Source organism: Bos mutus, chromosome 4 (assembly GCF_027580195.1).
Source record: "Bos mutus isolate GX-2022 chromosome 4, NWIPB_WYAK_1.1, whole genome shotgun sequence".
Lineage (NCBI taxonomy): Eukaryota > Metazoa > Chordata > Mammalia > Artiodactyla > Bovidae > Bos > Bos mutus.
Genome location: NC_091620.1, coordinates 33,813,203 through 33,833,576, shown reverse-complemented (window position 1 = coordinate 33,833,576; position 20,374 = coordinate 33,813,203). Strand labels below are relative to the sequence as shown.

Here is a 20,374-nt window from a genome sequence, read left to right as displayed (position 1 = left end):
GGCACTGAACCTCTCTGTGCCTCACCTTTCTTATCTGTAAAATGGAGATAATGATACAGCACCTTCAAATAAATGTTATAGGGCTTATATATACATTTATATGACATACATAAAATGCTTGCTCAGAGAGTTCTATATGTGACTCATTTGAAAAACCCTATGTGTCCTTTTCAATCCCTAATTTACTTTAAGTCTCAGCTATTACTGTAGTATATATTACAAACAGGAATTATTTGAAGGGTTGTAAACATGCTAATTCACTCACATGAGATGGGTATTTGTTATCTTCATTTTAAAGGCAATAAAAATGAAGCACAGAGAGGTTAACCCAAAGAGTCTAGTTTGGAGCCTATGTCTAGTATGGAGTCTAGTAAGGGGTCTAGTTGGAGTCTACTTTGGAACCTCTGAACCATGATTCCTCACGAAGGAAAACTCATTCCTAGAATCCTCTCCTCCCTTGGCCTTTAGGACACTGCTTTCCATTTCTTCTCTACCTACAACAGGTGTCTTCTCTGTCTTTAAGTATTGCCATTCTCCAACTTCTGTCCTTTGCTGCATATATTATGTCATCTCTTTGTGTAGTTTTACCTCCTCCTATGAATGTATTGCTTCCTACATATTGATAACACCTGAAAACTGTTAAGACATCCCACTTGCCCCAGTGTGTTCTCCACTCTTCCTAGCATAGCATTTTCTACAGGAACACAGCCTCCTATCCAGAGACCACACTTACCAGCCTTCCTTGCTGCTAAGCACAGTCTTGTAAGCCCAGGGAATGTGTGCAGAGGTGCGGAGGGCGGAGCTTCATGCATTGGATGCTCCCCATCCTACTTCCTCCTCCTCCCCACTACTGCAACTTAAGGAAAAGAGGAGCAATTGTGGAAGACAAATGTTTAAAAAAGTGACTGTCTAACCACCTAAGACCCCTGGGTAAACCTGTACAATAGGGCTGCCTGGCAGCCTGGACCAGCTGGCTGATCTATGAGAGAGAAACAGAGTTCTACCTTATGCAAGCCATTGTATTTGGAGCTAGCACTTTCCTAAATAGGGCACACAAAACCCAGATCTCTGGCTGAATTCTGTCTCCTGAGCTTCATACTTCCTAGTGGGTTTCTGCACATGGAAGCCCTGATAGGAACCTTAAGCTCAGCATTTCCAAAATGGAGCTAATCAAATCCTACTGCTCCCCTCAACAAATGACTTCTTCATCTCTCCAGAGCCCAAGTCAATGTCAAGCATCCTGTCCTTGCAGCTCCCCTGTCACTCACTCCCCACACCCACCCCAGTCATCCTTCTATTCATTCTCCCCCTTTAAATGTCTTTCACATTCATTCCCTCCTTGCCCTCCTCAATGGCACACCTGAATTCCAGCCCTTATAATCACTCATGTGAATTACTTGCACAGTTCCCTACCTGATTCCCTTCTCATCCCATCAAGACATAATTCTCACCTCCACTCAGACTTCACAAAGCCAACCTAATGATTTTTTTAAAGCATAAATTTAAAATTGTTACTCTGTGAGGTACTTTCTCAGGTCAAAATATTATTATGGCTTTCTATATCGGTACCTTCTAAAGGCAAAATTTGCAAGTCTCTACTAATAAAGCACAGGAGGAAAAATAAGTTGTTTGAATAGTGAATAGGTAACAGGAAACTCGCCAGTGACTATATTGAGACAGAGAGAGAAAGGAAAGAAGGCATTTGTATACCCGAAGCAAAACCGGCAGAACAGTTCAAGACCTGATTAGATCAAGCAAAGCTTGAAGATAAAAGGAATTTCCACCCCCACCAAGCCCAAACTGGTCCTGCAAGGCTTGGATGATAAGACAGCTATCACCCCAGGTCCCAGTCAACCCCGATCCCTGCCAGCAGTTAACGGAGGAGATAATGAAGTCAGCAGAGAAGCACGAGGGAGTGTCTTTGCCTTTATATAAAGGAGCCCTGAGAATGGAACTTCTTGGGGATATTCCATCTAAATAACCACGGAACTTGAAAAGCTTCCTACCGTTCACCGTTCAGGCAATTCTATGTATGTTTATCTGAAAATGGCGCTTCATTATTAATAAATCAGCATCCCATAACTACTCTGTCCTCAGCTTTACTTTCCTAACAATGCCTCAAATTGGTGAACTTGTTTGTCTTTTCATCTGGCAACTACTCACAGACTTCAGGATAAAATACACGCATTAGCAGGACATACAGGGCTTTTCATAAGTCAGCACCTGCCCTGTTCAGCCCTTCCCATGCCCCCTGCACCCACTGGGCTGTCCTGCTTCTAGCTCTAATTCTGCACCATTGCCTCTGCCTGAAAAGTCCTTTAGGGACCCAAGCCACCCACATGTTTTTCAGCACCTGGCTAACATTCACTTAGCCTTTAATAAGACTGGAGACCCAGTATCTACTACCTGCTCTGTGTGTTCTCACCACACAACTCCATTATAAAGACAGTGGCATGAAGAACCGCCCACCCAGTGTCAGGCTTCTTCCCATGCCCCAGGTCAGGATCATCTCCTTCCCACCTCTTTTCCTAGTCACTGACGGGAGGATCATTCCTTCACAGATTTAACCAATTTCACAGTAGTGCAACTGGATGGTACCTGGCCAAGGTTCTAAGGAAGAGGTTCTACCTCTTCCTTCCTGCCTTGGGCTCCTTTTTTCAACACTTTCCCCTAATTTTGTTTGTTTGGGGCATGGCAATTTACCTGGTCCCGAGAAGAATCCTACTAGCAGCACAACAGCAGGATGAGCTAGGAAAAAAATAATCCATCCCATACCTAGGTAGAGCTTGCCAGAAGGCCACACCCCCATTCCCCACCCCGTCCTTCTGTACCCACAACACTCTGTCATCTTTCTTCCTCTGGTTCAGAAGTGCTGACATAATATTTATGTGTGTAGGATGCTGTGTGTGAAAATCATAAAATTAAACTTCTATTAGTCAAAGCAGACACAGAGGACTGACTCACCTTTCTAATTCTAACAAAAACGTTGGCAGGAGAAGAGTATTAACAAAGAGAGTTGAGGGCTGAGATTACTGCCCCTCCCCAGAAAAAATGTACATAGATTATAAAATGAATATCATTTTCAAGGACAGCAGGGTGCAAAGAAGATGGGTGGGGCCAGGACCTCCAATCCCAGGAAGGCTGAATTCCTGACTCTCAACTCACTGAAAGGTTAACACACAACTGGGAGAAAAGCCTCAAAACAAGCCATCTCACATGATCACCATGGCTGCCCCCACCTTCAACTTAGGGGAGCATCTCTGCATGTCCGTTTGCTTTCTGAGAGGACTGCAGACCTAGACACATCGTTATCATCTCCGTTCTTTTTCCTGCAAGTCTGGACTGAGAGAGAAAGACACATCCCCTTCATATCCATACCCCTCAGGCTGGTGCTTAGTCGTGTCCGACTCTGCAACCCCATGAACTGTAACCCAGCCAGACTCTTCTGTCCATGGGATTCTCCAGGCCAGAATACTGGAGTGGGTTGCCATTTCCTCCTCCAGGGGATCTTTCTGACCCAGGGATCGAACCCAAGACTCCTGCATCTCCTGCATTGCAGGCAGATTCTTTTACTGCTAAGCCAGCGGGGAAGCCCTGCCCTCCTCTCTCTCTCTATTTATATAGAGAGGTTTTCTGTTACTCAGAAAAGAAACAAACAACCATCTAGAAAGGAAGAAATGGTTTAGGGCAAAATTATTTGCCATAAAGGAAAGTATTAAGAATATTTGATATTCAAACCCAATACCACAGGGAACTTGTTAAGATTAAAGGTCTAAAGAAAAAGTGTCTAAATGGCACACAGCTTCGTGGAAACCAGCTCACCGTCTGGCCCTTGCATAACCTCTGTGAATAACTAATTTTCTGAAGAAGCAGTCCATCTCTGAACAGTTGTCTTTCTCCTAACTACAAAACAAAGGATTGTGTCTTTGGACATATACTTTACTTGACTCTCTCTCCCTCTTGCTTGTACATTTGAGTTGGTCCTTTTGAAGTAGGGCCTGTTGTTAGCATGTTTAGCTCCATTTCTTTTTCTTGAGGTGGCACACAGAGGATAAACATGCTTTTTCAATTTTTTTTGAGGAGATGTTTTTTCTTCATTTTCTGTCTGAGATAGCAAGCACTGTAACTATTCCCTACAACTGTGTTTCTTCACACTTTTAGGTATATTGTCTCTTCCCGAGAAAAGCTGATGAAAGCTATGGATACGGGTCACTGAAAAAATGCATGCAAAATATCAAAAATAATTACAATAGTATCACTTTTCTCTTGAAGCCCATCCAAGAGTTGGGCTTGGGGTAAGGTCCCTGGGCAAGGAGTAAGAAGTCCCTATTTTACCCAAACTTTTAACTCTACCAGCCTTCTTTAGTCTTCTTTCTCTCTTCTTATTCTCCAGTCAAGTCTAGAGCTCTAGTAGCTGACAGGATGGAAAACTCAGCAAGGGAGAGAAGGAAGAGATGCATCTTAGTCCTGTATTTTACCAACTTAAACTCTGATGTTTCATTGAAGCCAAGTCTCACACCTAATATTTAGAGAGTGTGATTACATTAAAAATCAAATTAGAGGGTAGGAAGTAGTCAGGAATCTGTGGTCCAGCCACCTCCAGGTTGAAGGAAGGGTAGCTTTTACACTTGCAGTTTTATGGGTGAAAAGATACTCTTCAAAAGATCTTTGCCAGGCCAAATCCTTGCCACCAACTGGGCTAGGTTCAAATGTCATCTCCTAAGAGAACCTGTTCCTAAACAGCCTGTCTTAAGTAATCCCTTCATAGGGCTTCCCTGATAGTTCAGTTGGTAAAGAATCCACCTGCAATGCAGGAGACCCTGGTTTAATTCCTGGGTCAGGAAGATCCACTGGAGAAGGGATAGGCTACCCACTCCAGTATTCTTGGCCTTCCCTTCTGGCTCAGCTTGTAAAAAATCTGCCTGAAATGCAGGCAGCTGGGTTCAATCCCTGGGTTGGGGAGATCCCCTGGAGAAGGGAAAGGCTACCCATTCCACTATAGTCCATGGGGTCACAAAGAGTTGGACACGACTGAGTGACTTTCACTTCACTTTCACCAAGAAAGTCATTCTTTAGCACATGGCCCTGTTGAGAGTCTTCAAAGTGCTTTTCACCACTTGAAATGATCTTTTACTGCTATTTTTTTCTTGTTAAATGTCTAACTAGAATATATGTTATACTGCAGGAGAACTTTTTGTCTCCAACATTCTCCACTATATCTTCAGCATTCACAACAGCACTTGGAAACCAGTAAGCAAAACTTTTGAATGAATGAATGGGACAGAACCAAATTGATGTTCAGAGATATTTTCATCTGTGAATTTTTGAATGTATACTTTTATACAAGTGGATAGCTCATTACGGATATTTGAGGAGCTGTGTGCCAAACCAAACAATACCTCTGATAAAAATGTTTTTAAAATGTGTGATTACTGCTCTATTTCCACTCTGTCATTTTTCACAGATTTCAAATATGTCATAAAATATTATTGGGTCAGGGACCATGCAGGCCACCAGATGGTTCAGAATGATTTATTTCCTTGATTTCAGACTGCTGAAGAAAGATTGCAGGAAGAAAGTCAGTTCTTATCTCTAAGCTTACAGAATATGAAAGATAAAAGGGACCTTGAAGTTCATCTAGTCCAGATTCACTCTTAATTTAAAAATCCATTCTACCCACCAATGACATAGTTATCTGACCTTGACTTTAATATTTTTAGTGATGAGACACTCACTGTTTTACAAGAGAACCTTTATCACAATTGGACGGATTTTGATGAGCAAGGTCTTCCTTCTATTGATTCAAAATTTCCTTCCTGTAACTTCTGGCCCTTGGAGCAACAATGAATAAGTCTAGTTCCTGTTCAGAATGATGAACTTTGAAATATTAGGAGACATCAAAATATCTCTTTTTAGTACTTACTATTTCAGAATAAATTTCCTGAATACCAATAGCTGTTCCTCACTTGTTTACCCTTTTAGACCCCTCATGGTTCAGGTGGATGATCTCTGGGCACACTGCAATTTGGAAACGTTCTCCAGGGCAGAGAGGAATTAACTCTTATCTTTAATGATGGATTTAATTGTATTTGTGCCATAAAGCTACTAAGTTATCCACTTTTGTAAGTCAGCTATACATATAATTATGTGCTATATCATTATCAATATCAGCATCTGTTATTAATTATAAAATGCAAATGCAAATTACTCTGATATAATGAACCTCTATCTCTGCTGGAAGTCTGTCTCAGACTTCCAGAGAACATCTCAGAACTGATAATGTCAGCTTGCTTTTGAAAGTCTTTGATGAAAATATGAAAAAAACTTTTAAAATAATATGGATCATCAATTGGCCCATGCACAATAGTGTAGCTCTTTTTAATCTTAAAATTCATGTAACAGCAATTATAGACATCCTGAAGTAAAGCACCATTAAAATACTACCAGCAAAAGCGAATTGCCTTTTTAAACCAAAAATTTTCATTAAATATTTAATTAATTGCTTCTCAACTAAGTAACAAAATTGAAGTGAATCTGTCCATATTCAGATTTTGTGGGAAGATATGGCAAATTCATCCATGTTCTGTCATTCTCAAGGGTCAATATTGGTTATAATCATATTACTAGTATTAATCACCAAAGAAGGTAGAAATTATTATATATGTAGCCCAATAATTTCCCATATTGACTTCCTACTCCTAAGAATTAACAAATGGATTAGACTAAGTTCACACTAGGAACACTGATAGGTTTCAACTCATATGTCTACATTCACATCTATTCTGTAATCATCTGGGGCTTTTTATGGATTTTGGTTTTGGATTTTATTCTGAAATTTTTTTTTTTTTTATCCCAGGAGGCAGCACTCCCTGGGGCTCACATTTCAATAAGTAAATGTTTGTCTATAGTCATCTGTTTTGCTTTTTTTTTAAACCTAGTGGTGAGTTATAATGTCTTTGAATATCCACAATTATGTCTGCATTTACTATTATCTTAGAAATATTTAGCACAACCTCCTGTTTTATGAAATCAACAAGACTTTAACTATTGAACTTAGGTGACCATCCCTACTACAGATACCAACCAATATTCAGCTTTCACCCCCCAAAAAAGATGTAGGATATCACTGAGGAACTCAAGAGACACTGAACAAATAATTCTTTGTTCAATATATCTTGTATATTCTTTTCATTCAAAGCCAAAATGCTACTAAGCATAATATGCTTAAAATGATTAACATCTAAACACAGTACTTCCCAGTAGTGTGGGGCATGACTATAAGTATTTTGATTATTCTTTAAAATAAACAACCTGAGTTATTCAGCTGCTTCAAAAATTCTCGGCCCCTCCAAATTCATATGTTAAGGCCCTAATCCCCAGAACCTCAGAATGTGATCTTATTTGAGAATAGAGTCTCTGCAGATAGAGTTAGTTAAGATGAGGTCATAGCAGGGAAGGATGGGCCCCTGGTCCAGTGTGACTGGTGTCCTTATGAAAAAGGGAAACTTGGAGACAAATGCAAACAGGGAGACTGCCATGTAAAGATAAAGGCAGAGACGTGGGTGATGCTTCTACAAGCCAAGGAATGCCAGTGATGGACAGCAAACCACCAGAAACTGAGGGAGAGGCACAGAACAGCTGTTTCCTCACAGGCATCAGAAAGAACGGACCTTGCTGACACCTTCGTCTCAGACATACAGCCTTTAGAACTGTGAGTCAATAAATATGTTTTGTCTAAGCTACTCACACTGTGGTACTCTCCTACCTTAGGAAGACTAACACAATTCTGAATCTCTTAAAAATATTTGGCACTTCTCTCTGTGGCATGTCTTCAGAGCCCAAAGAACTTTATTTTGGATATCTTAAATGTGACATAGCCTTGTCCTCTCATATGAATTTTTTAACAGCCAAAAGTTACTCATATTTAAGATATGTATGAGATGAAGCATTGGTATGGGTAATCCAGCATCTTTTTCAAATTTGTTAATTTACACTATAAATTAATAAAACTGATTTTCTCTTTGTGTATCTTTACAACTGACTTTAGCAAATGGCCTAAAAGGTGTTTGGAACAATAATAGTATTTCCAGGGAAAAACAGATGTGTGTTGTGTGTATATATTATATTATGAATGGTGTCAATTGTTATTTTTATGTTAAGATGATTTGTGGTACCCAGATGCTTGACTGGTGAGGTATCTAGGAAATGATCCCAGCCCATCAGCTGGAGCAGCTTCCCAGCATCTGATTTACGTTTTGAGCCTCCATTCTAGATCAAGACTATAAAACCTTCTGTAAAGATGTTTATATCTGTGTGGTCCTACATAGGAACTGCTAGCCCCAAGTAGCTGTGGAGCACTTAAAATGTGGCTAATGCAACTGAGCAAATGCAATTTTTATTTGGTTTAATTTTAATTGAAATAAGAACATGTAGCTATTGGTTGGTAAAGAATCCACCTGCAATGCAGGAGACCTGGGTTCAATCACTGGGTCGGGAAGATCCCCTGGAGACGGAATAGACTACCCACTGCAGTATCCTTGGGCTTCCCAGGTGGCTCAGATGGTAAAGAATCCACCTGCAATGTGGGAGACCTGGGTCCAATCCCTAGGTTGGGAACATTCCCTGGAGGAGGGCATGAAAGCCCACTTCAGTATTCTTGCCTAGAGAATCCCCATGGACAAGGAGCCTGGCAGGCTACAGTCCATGGGGTCTTGAAGAGTCAGACATGACTGAGCGACTAAGCACAGCACAGCTATACTAAGCACAGCACAACTATACTGGAATGATGTAGTTCTAATTTTAACTTGAAAATAGGATTCCCTTAATGAAGTTTGAAAGTCACCATTAAAAATGAAGGAATAAGAGCGATTCTGCTAACAAATGAATAACTGATGATTCCAATAAATTCTCCCAGAAAACGTAACTATGAAAGTTTCTTGGCCACTTGATAACTGATTTGAATCCTAGTGAGCATCTGTCATTAAACCAGCTAAAACTAACATCACTGATCATTAACCAGCAGGGGGACCTGAAGACTTGAGGATAGCATTTTCTCTGGGGAGTGGAGAGAAACACACAATTTTGTGTGTATGTGTGTGTGTGTGTGTTTTGTCATTTTGTTTTGTTTTGTTTGTTTTCTTCCTCTCCCCCACTCCCATGTTTTAGTATATACGGAAGCCCTAAATACCTATTCTGCTCAGGAACTCCAAACCTTGTCTTCCTGAAAATCCAGAGTTAGTCACACACTCTGCATGTCTATTTTAAAAGCACCCTTAGGAGACGGCAATGGAGCTTGGTTCTAGATAACACAGTTCAAACTCCAATTAATTCTAAAACCTAATCTTTCCCAATTTTCTCTGTTAAAATGTGATCAGTATTCAGACTTTTACTTTTAGCTTGGTTCCCTTTCTTCACATTTCAGAGGAAAAAATATTTCAAGTTCTTCATATTTAGATAGAGGAGGAAAATTGCACTGGCCCGTTGTTGGTTCTTTACTTCCATGATAAGTGAATGACACAGGGCCCTACCTCTTGGTAGAGGTCACTGAGATCTTCCTGGTGGGCCTGTCTGGAACATCCTGGGAATTCCCTAACACAGCAGGAATCCGGGGGCCAGTCCATCTCTGTCATTTCCAGCCAGTCGGTGAAATAGACAACGCCACAGCACTTGAACTGCAAAAGAATGACTGGTCAGGCTCAGAAACAACAAAAATATTTTCTTAACTTTTGGGAGATTAAACGTTAGATTTCTTAAATTTTTGCACCCAGAGCTGAAGTCACTTCTGTCATCACCTAATGATATGTGCACATTCTATACTGGCAACAGAAATGTAGAAGAGGACTTCATAATGGAACAATTCTGAACAATAACGCCCATAATGCACGAAGACAGATCAGGCATGACTGAGACTCATTCCCCAAGTGTAAGCTCCTCTACAAGTGATCATAGAGCGATAGTATTAATATGCATACTAACAAAACAAATAGCTGAAATCATGCATTTAACATTAAGCCTCTAGCTACTAGGGAATAGTTGATCAATCTGTTTGCATATTGCCTAGTTACCGACTTAACTGCTTCACAAATTCAAATATTATACTAAATGTTTCTGCAATCTCTGTAGAAAGATTTTTGGCCAACAGCCCACATCACAAATATTACCCAACTTGAGTTCATTAACCACTAAATTTCCAAAAGTTTCTGAGATATAAACATAGGTTTGGCCGACAAAATTTTATTCAACTGAGTGAGAATCTTGAAAAAAGCTGTCATATCCTATCACCATAATCTCAGAAAAAATGATGTGCTTTTAGCTTGAATAAAGTTGGGTTTAAGACAAACTAAATTGTCTTTTTTTTTTAAGTCTCATTTCACCAAGTATTAACAAAAACTTTCTCTGGCCAAGGTTTAGAAACACTGCTTAAGGACTGCTTAATTTAGATTAGATTCAGAGTAATTAACTATGAAAACTTTCTGCCCTTGGGTAGAGGAGGATTACTCTTCCATACAGTCAGAAAGAAGGACTATACATGAGCAGTCACTGAGAAGAATTCTGCCAAGAGCAGCTGGCTTTGAAAATCATGTGGACCAACTGATCAATCTGTGTTCAGGATTAACTCTGCATCATAAAATATCACAACCCACCATTTCAAAATTTATCTAAAACAAACTTTAAAGAATTCTGAACTTCTTTTGTGAAATGAAACAAGAGATGATTTAACATGTTTTCAGTTGTTTAAACATCTATTTTGAAACAGAAAAAAAATCATCTTGAATACTATAAATGATGAATCACTGATGCTATGAGTAATATTAAATTTTCCAAGAAACTTGAGAAATAATTTTAGTATTTTCATTTTATATATTTTTGTCTAAAAGATACAATTATGCCACAAATATCAGAAATTAAGGCAAACATAATTTAATACCATATATTCCACCTGTCATTAAGTATCCATAAAAACACACACATAGCAGAAATGACCACTTTCTCAAAATCATAAACTACTACATTTCCAGGTTAGTCTTTTTACATCCCTGCATGCAGAGGAAACCTACTTCTCATTTCCTAACATCGTGTGTTTTTCTGTGTGATGACAGGAGGACAGTTCTGGGAACACTCTGACTCCATCCACAATGGAACAGTCCATTTATCTGGCCTTGTCATGAAGTGAGGGGCTGCACAGAAATGACTTTTCCAAATAATTTAAGCATTTCATGTTTTGGACCAAACACTTTTTTATTTTAATAAGTCACTGAGATATTGTTTCTTTTTACATAATTGTTTTTCTTCATCAATAGAAGATACTGAATTGATACTGAAATTCTTCCTGAGAACTCCCTTATGACACAAACCCATTCTTAAACCATACATGACTATGGACTACATCTCCTTAGACTATTCCTGCCTCCTGTAGAGTCACATTGTGAGATGGAATCACTCCTCTAACATGTTGTCAACTGGAAAATCCCACCACCATTTCACATAAGCAGAACCAGATGAACAGGTCAAGTAAGTTACCAAGATCACCAATCAGTGAGTGATGGAGCCTATTCATTCCTAAGCCTGTACTCCCACCTCTATGTTAAAAAAAAAAAAATACATTTTTAGCATCAGTTTTTTTAAAAAATATTGAATAAACATCACTAGGTCTCAAGTGAGTTTCCACTAAAGTGAGATGCATGCCTAAACCACACTGAATGAAAAGTCAGGAAAACTGCTGCCTGACAAGGTTGCTCTCAGCTCTACAATTTATTTTGGGAGAAGAGTGTTATCAGCTGAACTGTGTCCTCCCGACCCTACCAGCAAAATTCATGGGGTGAGGTTCTAACCTCCAGAATGTGACCATATTTGGGAAGAAATATCCTTACAGAAGTAATTTAATTAATCTAAGGTCACAAGGGTGGGACCTAGTCCCATATGCTGCTGTTTAGTAACTCAGATGTGTCTGACTCTTTGTAACTCCATGGACTGTAGCCCACCAGGCTCCTCTGTCCATGGGATTCTTCAGGCAAGAATACTGGAGTGGGTTGAAATTTCCTCCTCCAGGGAATCCCATAGGACTGATGTCTTTATAAGAAGGGGAAATTTAAACACAGAGGGAAGATGACACAAAAGAAGACACAAGGAGATGACTTTGGCCATCTACAAGCCCAGGACAGAGGTCTCAAAAAAAAAAAGCAATCCTGCTGATGCCTTGATCTCAGACTTCCAGCCTCCAGAATTGTGAGACAATAAATTTCTGATGTTTAAGCCACCCAGTCTGTGGTACTTTGTCATGGATGCAGCTCTAGCGAATTAATACAAGGGCCTTTGAAAAACTCTTCCAGGAGGCCCAGAGGTCTTCCCCACCTCCTTTTGGGTGAAATAGGCCTACGAGATGGAGGAGAGAACTTAATATACAACAAATCCAAACACAGGAGTGCTATTGTTTGCAGTGCTATACAGTCTACCTAAGTTGGATCCCTCTTTGTACCATTAGGGGGAAAAAAAAAACAAAACCTCACTTTATTTTTTGACTTGGAATATCATGGTCTACAACACAAATCTCAGAAAATAAAGAGCTCTGGGAAGCTCCCATTCAGGGCAGTAGCTGAACAGAGCTTACTATAAATTCCCCACATGCTTCATTTATTTTCCCTTCACATTGCTTTTAATACAGAGGAAAAATAAACAAACAAAGTCAGGAAGCATTAAAATAAACAGGAAATCTGTGCTGCAATGATAATTTTCACCATCTCAACAACTGTAACACAAAGAGCCAGATTTGGAGTTTACCCTGGACTTGAACCTCTGCCCATATCCAAGACAGAGTGACTGAGCAGAGAGCAGGACACCTATTGTGCAAGACACTGATCCTCAAACACTCGGAGCCCAGGGTTAAATGACATGAACAGAAAGAGATATACTTGGTCACCTGAGAATCTCACTCCAATCACGAGGAAACTGCTTGGGAGAAGAACTTAGCTTGAATCAATGGTTAAAGTAACCAGATTTTAAGCAACTAAATATAGTCCCTCTTTGAGAAGATAATGGAATGAGGTGCTATATGCAAAGTAAGTACAAAAACCTAAAAGCACCTAACTTTGTAATGTTATTATTAACAATCATAAGCTAAATGAGATCAAACTCAGGATCCCATTTAATTTTCTCAACACCCAGAAGAGACAGGTGCTTTTATTATCCCCATTTTGCAGATGAGGAGACTGAGGCTTAAAGAAGTTAAGAAAATTACAGAAGCTCATGTAATAGTAAGCAGCAGAGCTAGAATTTGAAGGAAGGTCTTTGTTTCTAAAAAGCTATGCTTTTAATGATATACTGAGTCCTAATTCCCCAATGAGACCCATTATTTTAAATTTCTTAATGGTGTTTAAATTATAGGAGAGCTCTAAAAATCATGAAAAATGATCCATTCAAATACAGCTTGGGTAGTTATCAAGGAATTCTCATTAAAAAGGGAAAATTTACAGTAGTTTAGCAAAAGAGCTTTAAAAAACTCTAAAATATATGTGAACCATGTGAAATGAAGGGGAAATGATGTATATGGGAAGAAAAGCAGGGCATAGAGCTACTTCAAGTACTTCTTGATAAAGAACTACACCAGTGGTAACTAAATCATGGGCTTAACTGCTCAGCACAGAGAAAATGACCAAAGCCAAAGCTCTGCATACTCATGAACATGTGCCATTTATTCCATAACCTCTACCTTAGAAAATGTAGCACTTACCTCTCTCTGAAAAAAATTCCAAGCATGAGTAAGCCACCGGTATCTCGGTAAGCCATAATTTGTCATTCTGGCTTTCAAAGTGATCATGTCTGACCACTGAACTGGAACCTAGAAATTAAAAGAAACAAAATATCAACAACTCTAACATTCAAACAGCCACATTCAGACACATATATGTTTACATATTCACAAACACAATCACTCATAGACTCATCCACATATACTTACTTGGAATATACTGCAGTTGACAGATACTATCTTAAATTTATATTTGTTTGTGGTTTAAATTAACTCAGGGTTATTAAAAACTTAGTGAATAATCTCTACATGTGCTAAATGAGGAGTTACTTCATACTAAGCAAAATAATGTGAAATCACTTAATGCCAATATCAAGTTTAAGGAAATCACAAACAAATAAGCTATGTGATCTATGGGCTTCCCTGGTGGCACAAACAGTAAAGAATCTGCCTGCAATGTGTTCTATAGATACACCTGAAGAGCTCCTAATAACAAACGATCCCTGCTGAAAAATGCCCTTTGATTTGAGTATATAATGCTATGAAATTGTTCTTTGAAGTGACTGCAGATTATGATACTAAAATAAACAGAGAAGAATTAAGAACAGAAAGAGTTTAGCTCAAGTCAAGCCTCATTCCAGAATAACCTTGTAAATACATTTTCAAGAATTGGATTTTAGAGGCAATTAACAGAGTTTAATCACAACAGAGCTTCAGGTACACAATACAACAGCTGGCAAGAAATTTAGTTTCAGCATATCATGCTGTGATTTTCTTATAGCTGGAATTTGATTTATTAAAACATTGTTTTGAATTTTTATATCTGTCATGAGAGACATTAATCTATAGTTTTCTTTTAATCTCTTTGTCTAGTTTTCGTCATCATGATAATGCTGGCTACATAGAATGAGTTGAAAGGTATTTCCTCCTCTTCAACCTTTTTGGAAGGGTTTGTATAGATTTATCTACAGTGTCACAGGAGAAATGGGGTCACACAAATCGTAGTCTCTCCACACCTGTGGTATTAAAGTAACTCTTAGGAGACTAGACAGACGTCCACATCTGATCTATAGGGCAATATGAACTGGGCTTAGTTGAGCAAATTTGACACTAATTCAAGATTCATATCTTTTTGAAATCTTATTTTTAACAATAGTAATATCAACAGTAGTTTAAAAATTCCTGGCCACAAAAAATCTTCATTTTGTTCCTTTGTTAATTTTCATTTTTATTACTTGGAAATGCACAATACAAAAGAAAACACCCCAACATCTAGGCACACAACTTTGTTCCCTAAATAATGAGTTGATTGGGTATTCTTTGTGTTCATATGGTTTGAACAAAGTTCAGAGAACTAACCAAAGTTCAAGCTACTTCCTATAAATTCTTATTATTTCATATCCTTTGAACATAAAATAAATGGAAGTGAAATACATTCTCTAGAAATGTATGATCGGAAGCAGTTAGTATTATTGACAGATTTTATCTAGAGAAGGAATGATGAATGGGAAGTGAATATGTATAAAAAACAGAAATAATGGGGAAATAGGCTGTCTGACCCCAAATATCTTGATTCGGTTATTGCTATTGTTCAGTCACTAAGTTGTGTCTGACTCTTTGCAGCCCCATGGACTGCAGCACGCCAGGCTTCCCTGTCCTTCATTGCCTCCCAGAGTTTGCTCAAAGTCATGTTCATTGTGTCGATTGCCATGTTCATTGCCATGTTCACTGCCATCCGACCATCTCATCCTCTATTGCCCCCCTTCTCCTCTCGCCCTCAGTCTTTCCCAGGATCAGGATCTTTTTGGTTATTAGATCTGGTTATTAGAACAGTCTTATTTTTAATTTATTTTCCAAAATAAATATAAGTTGTTTCCCTCTTGTGACCACAATCCATCTGAGACTAAATATAGCAAGAAACAGAGGAGGTCATTGAGGTTCTGGCACAAAATGCAGTGATCTGGCCATGAAGGAAAACACACACGTATATTGGCTTCTTGCGTGGAACAGCTAAGAGCACAAAGCCCATTCTATGTAAAGGCTGGGTTCTGCAAAATTTGGCAGCTAATAAACCTTAATGGCACTTTTCATTCACACTGCTATTAGTGCAAAAGCAATAAAAAAAATTCTGACAAACTTTTTTCCTAAAGGACTACTTTCCACATTTCTCTTTTAAACAGCCCTTATTTTATCCTGGTGACTTAATGGAGGGGGGAGGAGATTTACACAAGCAAAACAGTGATGTATGCTTCAGCTGGCACAGCAGTGTACACCCATGCAGCACCACTGTGATACTAAGAAAATATTTGCCAATGACCCCTTCATAGAATAGAAGAAAGTACCTAAAATACATACATTCCTTTCTGTCTCCTCAAGTTCCTTAGAATTACATTAGAGTCCAAAGATTTCCTTTCAAATACTTAAATTAATTCATTTCAAACTCATTGTAACTTAGGAAATTAATCAAATATTAATGTGACATACACACTATATAAACCATTTTTAAAATCCACTAGAAAGTAAACTCACTTTGAAAACCTTTTAATTACCAAAAAAGAACAAAAATGTTGAAATGAGGCCATCAAGAATTATATAGTTAAGTTCAGTCACTCAGTCGTGTCCGACTCTGCAACCCCATGGACCGCAGCACACCAGGCTTCCCTGTCCATCACCAACTTCTGGAGCTTGCTCAAACTCATGTCTGTCGAGTTGGTGATGCCATCCAACCATCTCATCCTCTGTCCTCCCCTTCTCCTCCTGCCTTCAATCTTTCCCAGCACCAATATACTGTATAATTACTGTATAATTTATGAGAATTATATAATTTACTATCTATTCTTAAATGTTAAGGAGATCCATGTGTTTTTTGAAATCAGAAACAATTAATGACACCAAAACTGAGTCCCTGGACCCAATTACCACTTCACTTCCTTAACAAACCAAGTTTCTAGGGATAGTGTGAAAATATGATTTTCAAAGACAGCAAGAGCCTTTCTATTTTAATGGGACATTTTGTTTTGAAGATAGTGTTTAACTTTATATTAAACTAGCTAGAACCTGCCCTGACTTTTCAATTTTTAACAGAGAAGAAAATAACGATAAATTCCCTCTTCTTCCTAAGAGTTGTCACATATTGAAAGCGTGAGTATTTTCAGAGGGGTTCAGAGGTGTGGCAGTGCCAAAGGGCAGCCTACGTGTAAGCTGAATTATGTAGAGTAGCCACTAGGCTGTAATTATCACTTAGTATTAAAACAGAGTCACAGTACAGTTGCAGATTCAACATAGAACCTTTAAAAACTGCATCAGTACCAGAAATGTCTTCAATTTTCTTACACAGCTCCCAAAATGCCTCTCAGAAACGTAAAAGAATTTTCTCTTCTCAAGAGCTCTTAGGGGCTTCCCTGGTGATCTGGAGGTTAAGACTCCACGCTTCCACTGCAGTGGGCAAGGGTTTGATCCCTGGTCAAGGAACTAAGATCTCATATGCCACGCAGACAAATAAATACATAGTAAAAAATCAAACAAACAAACAAAAAAGATCACTCTTAAGTTTTTAAATGTTGAAGACTCATCTGGAGAACTTGCCACAAATACAAATACCCAGTCCCCGCCTTTCCCTCTATTTCAATTTAGCAGGTCTGGCCTACAGACTTATACTGTGCATTTTAAAGAATCACTCTGATGGACTCCTGCTATACACAACCCAAAGACTACATGTTGAAAAAAGCATCATCTTCCTGAAATAGAATTCTTCTATGAGGCTCAGAGTAGGCAGCCTTCACAGACATACAAAGGTGCTCAACCTCACTGATAATCAATGCACCAATTTTTACCAATGGAGTGAGCAAACATTAAAGAAGTGATAATGCCCAGTGGAGCAAAGGTGTGAGTGGTAAACCAAACATGGCTGGTAAAACCTTAAGGTTAAGAAACTCTCATTCTCATTCATTCTTAACGCACACTTCTTAATTTGGAAGAAAACACTTCAGCTTGCTGTAAACAGAAGGGTGTGTTTCCTAGACATCAGCCTACAGCTGAAGTCAGCATTTTACAAGGTTTTCAAGTAGCTTTTCAAGATTTCTTAAGACCTGTTGCAAATGTGAACATTTCCTATTATTCACTCAGAACTTCATAAAATTGTTCAAGAACATATATTATTTTGGTTTATTATATCCATATCTAAGCAATCTGTGGAATTAAAGACATGTATTGGAGTACAGGAAATGAAATATTACAAATTACACTTTGGAACTAACTGTGATGTAGAGACAGGAGAGAAAACATTACATTTTAGAAGTATTGGGAGTATGCATTGTGACAGAAAGCATAAACATTCAAATTAATAACCATGTACCTAACAAATCCAGAGTATCTGAACGAATACTGTTTCAGAGTGTGGTTATATTCCATTTTGAACTCACCATTATTTCTTGTTCATATGTCCAAACACCACAAGCCAGTTCTACACAGAAAATGACAAGTAAACTTCCAAAATACTGTAGGAGAACAGAAAATGAATGCTGTTAGGATAGAATCAAAGTTAAATACAGTCATCAGAGACAAGCTAAGTATTATTCAGTGTTGTTCACCCAAAGAACAAGAAACCAGAGACACATATTCAAGAAGCTCCCTCCCTAGGGAGCAGATGGGGAAAATTTCAGCAAATTTTGAGGCATCGGCAGACAACATTCAATACTTACCTAAGTGGGTCGTTTGGATAGTACTCCATTTATCAAATGCTTTTATAATTAATTCTCTCAACAGATAACACTACCTTATTTTACAAATGAAGAAATTAATGAGAAAGTATACAATATGACTTGCTCAAGAACATGCATAATAAATTTTAGAGACCTAGACCACTGCACGTGTTCTGTGTGCTGTTCCTTGCCACTTCTCCAGTCAAGCGGGTCACTTTACAGAGTAAATAGTAAAAGGGTGAGAAAGAATGGGCTTTCTGAAAGTTCACTAATTCCAGCAGAATTAAAACAACTCCACTGGACTTTCTAGTGGTGCAGTGGATAAGGATCCGCCTGCCACTGCAGGGGACATGGGTTCAATCCCTGGTCTGGGATGATTCCACATGCCTCGGAGCACCTAAGCCCATGTGCCCCAACTACTGAGTTCAAGCTCCAAAGCCTGCAAGCCACAACTACTGAGCCTGTGTGCTGCAACTACCGAAGCCCACATACCCTACAGCCAGCAAGCCACAACTGCTGAGCCCACGTACGGCAACCACAGAAGCTCGTGCGCCTAGAGTTTGTGCTCTGCAACCAGAGAAGCCAGACCAGTCATGGAAAATTTGTCTTCTCTGGTGCCAAAAATGTTGGGGACCATTGCTATGCAAAAGATAAAGTAATATTTTCTTAAAGAGATTCCATTTTATAAGTCCTTTTATTTTCAGCCTATGTAGTATTTCTGGTCAGTTTCAATCTACTCAGATCTCATTTCCAAGTACTGCCTTACTTTGAAGATTTTAGCCTTAATTAGAAGAAAATTCGTGAACACAGTACTCCAAGTCAGTTTTTCTCCAAATTTACCTTAATACTTAAGAAATGTCTGCTGCTGCTGCTGCTGCTGCTGCTGCTGCTAAGTCACTTCAGTCATGTCCGACTCTATGCGACCCTATAGACAGCAGCCTACCAGGCTCCCCTGTCCCTGGGATTCTCCAGGCAAGAACACTGGAGTGGGTTGCCATTTCCTTCTCCAATGTGTGAAAGTGAAAGTGAAGTCGCTCAGTCGTGTCCGACTCTTAGCGACCCCATGGACTGCAGCCCACCAGGCTCCTCCATCCGTGGGATTTTCCAGGCAAGAGTACTGGAGTGTCTAGACATGAACAATATCATATCTTCACTTTATATTACAAAACAACAACAACAAATGTTCAATAACTATTTTCTAGGTAAATGTTCTTATCTTTAATAAGACCCTAGGAGAAAGTGAGACTCCAGAAAAAAAAAAAAATTACACTATGATATACTTTTGCTTTCTCAGATCTCCAACCTAAGTTTTGTCCAAAACTGACTTCCGGTTAGGGTTAGGATGAGATAAAACCATCCTCATATTGATCATTGCACAGAGAATCACTCAGTCACTTTTAGTTTAAGGGCTGGATCTAAGAGCAGCATTTATAAAACCTGGTGTTAATCCATAGTTTACACAGAACAAAACCAGCAAAGAATTCAGCAACAGCTCCTGCTGAGCTTTGTTATGGTAGGAAGTGTACATACGTATCACATTTCACTACAAAACCGTCTGTTGTCCTCAATATTATTGGAACATTAGTGGATCTCTCCTAATGATGTCAACCTGTGTCTCTCCAGCTCTTACTCTCCCCCACACACATGCTGTGCTGAGATGATCTGTACCAATCACATTTGTTTCCTTGGTGGCTCAGACAGTAAAGAATCTGCCTGTGATGTGGGAGACCTGGGTTCAATCCCTGGGTCTAGAGGATCCCCTGGGGAAGGGCATGGCAATCCACTCCATTATTTTTGCCTGGAAAATTCCCATGGACAGAGGAACCTGGAGAACTACAGTCCATGGTGTCACAAAGAGCTGGACACAACTAAGCGACTAAGCGCACAATCGCATTTGCAGAGTAACTCTTGCCCTCTTCCTCCACAAATG

At 39.1% G+C, this 20,374-nt stretch overlaps 1 protein-coding gene across 2 annotated transcripts in view; it reads right to left on the bottom strand.

Moving 5' to 3' along the window:
• The window catches only part of TSPAN12 (tetraspanin 12), a 66,880-nt gene that overhangs the window by 8,641 nt on the left and 37,865 nt on the right, over window positions 1-20,374 (bottom strand). For both annotated transcript variants that reach the window (XM_070369327.1, XM_005894410.3), the window contains 3 exons: window positions 18,166-18,240; window positions 13,727-13,834; window positions 9,528-9,671 (listed from right to left, as the gene is read on the bottom strand). In XM_070369327.1, coding sequence (XP_070225428.1) covers window positions 9,528-9,671; window positions 13,727-13,834; window positions 18,166-18,240 — 327 coding nt within the window. The remainder of the gene's footprint in view (window positions 1-9,527; window positions 9,672-13,726; window positions 13,835-18,165; window positions 18,241-20,374) is intronic.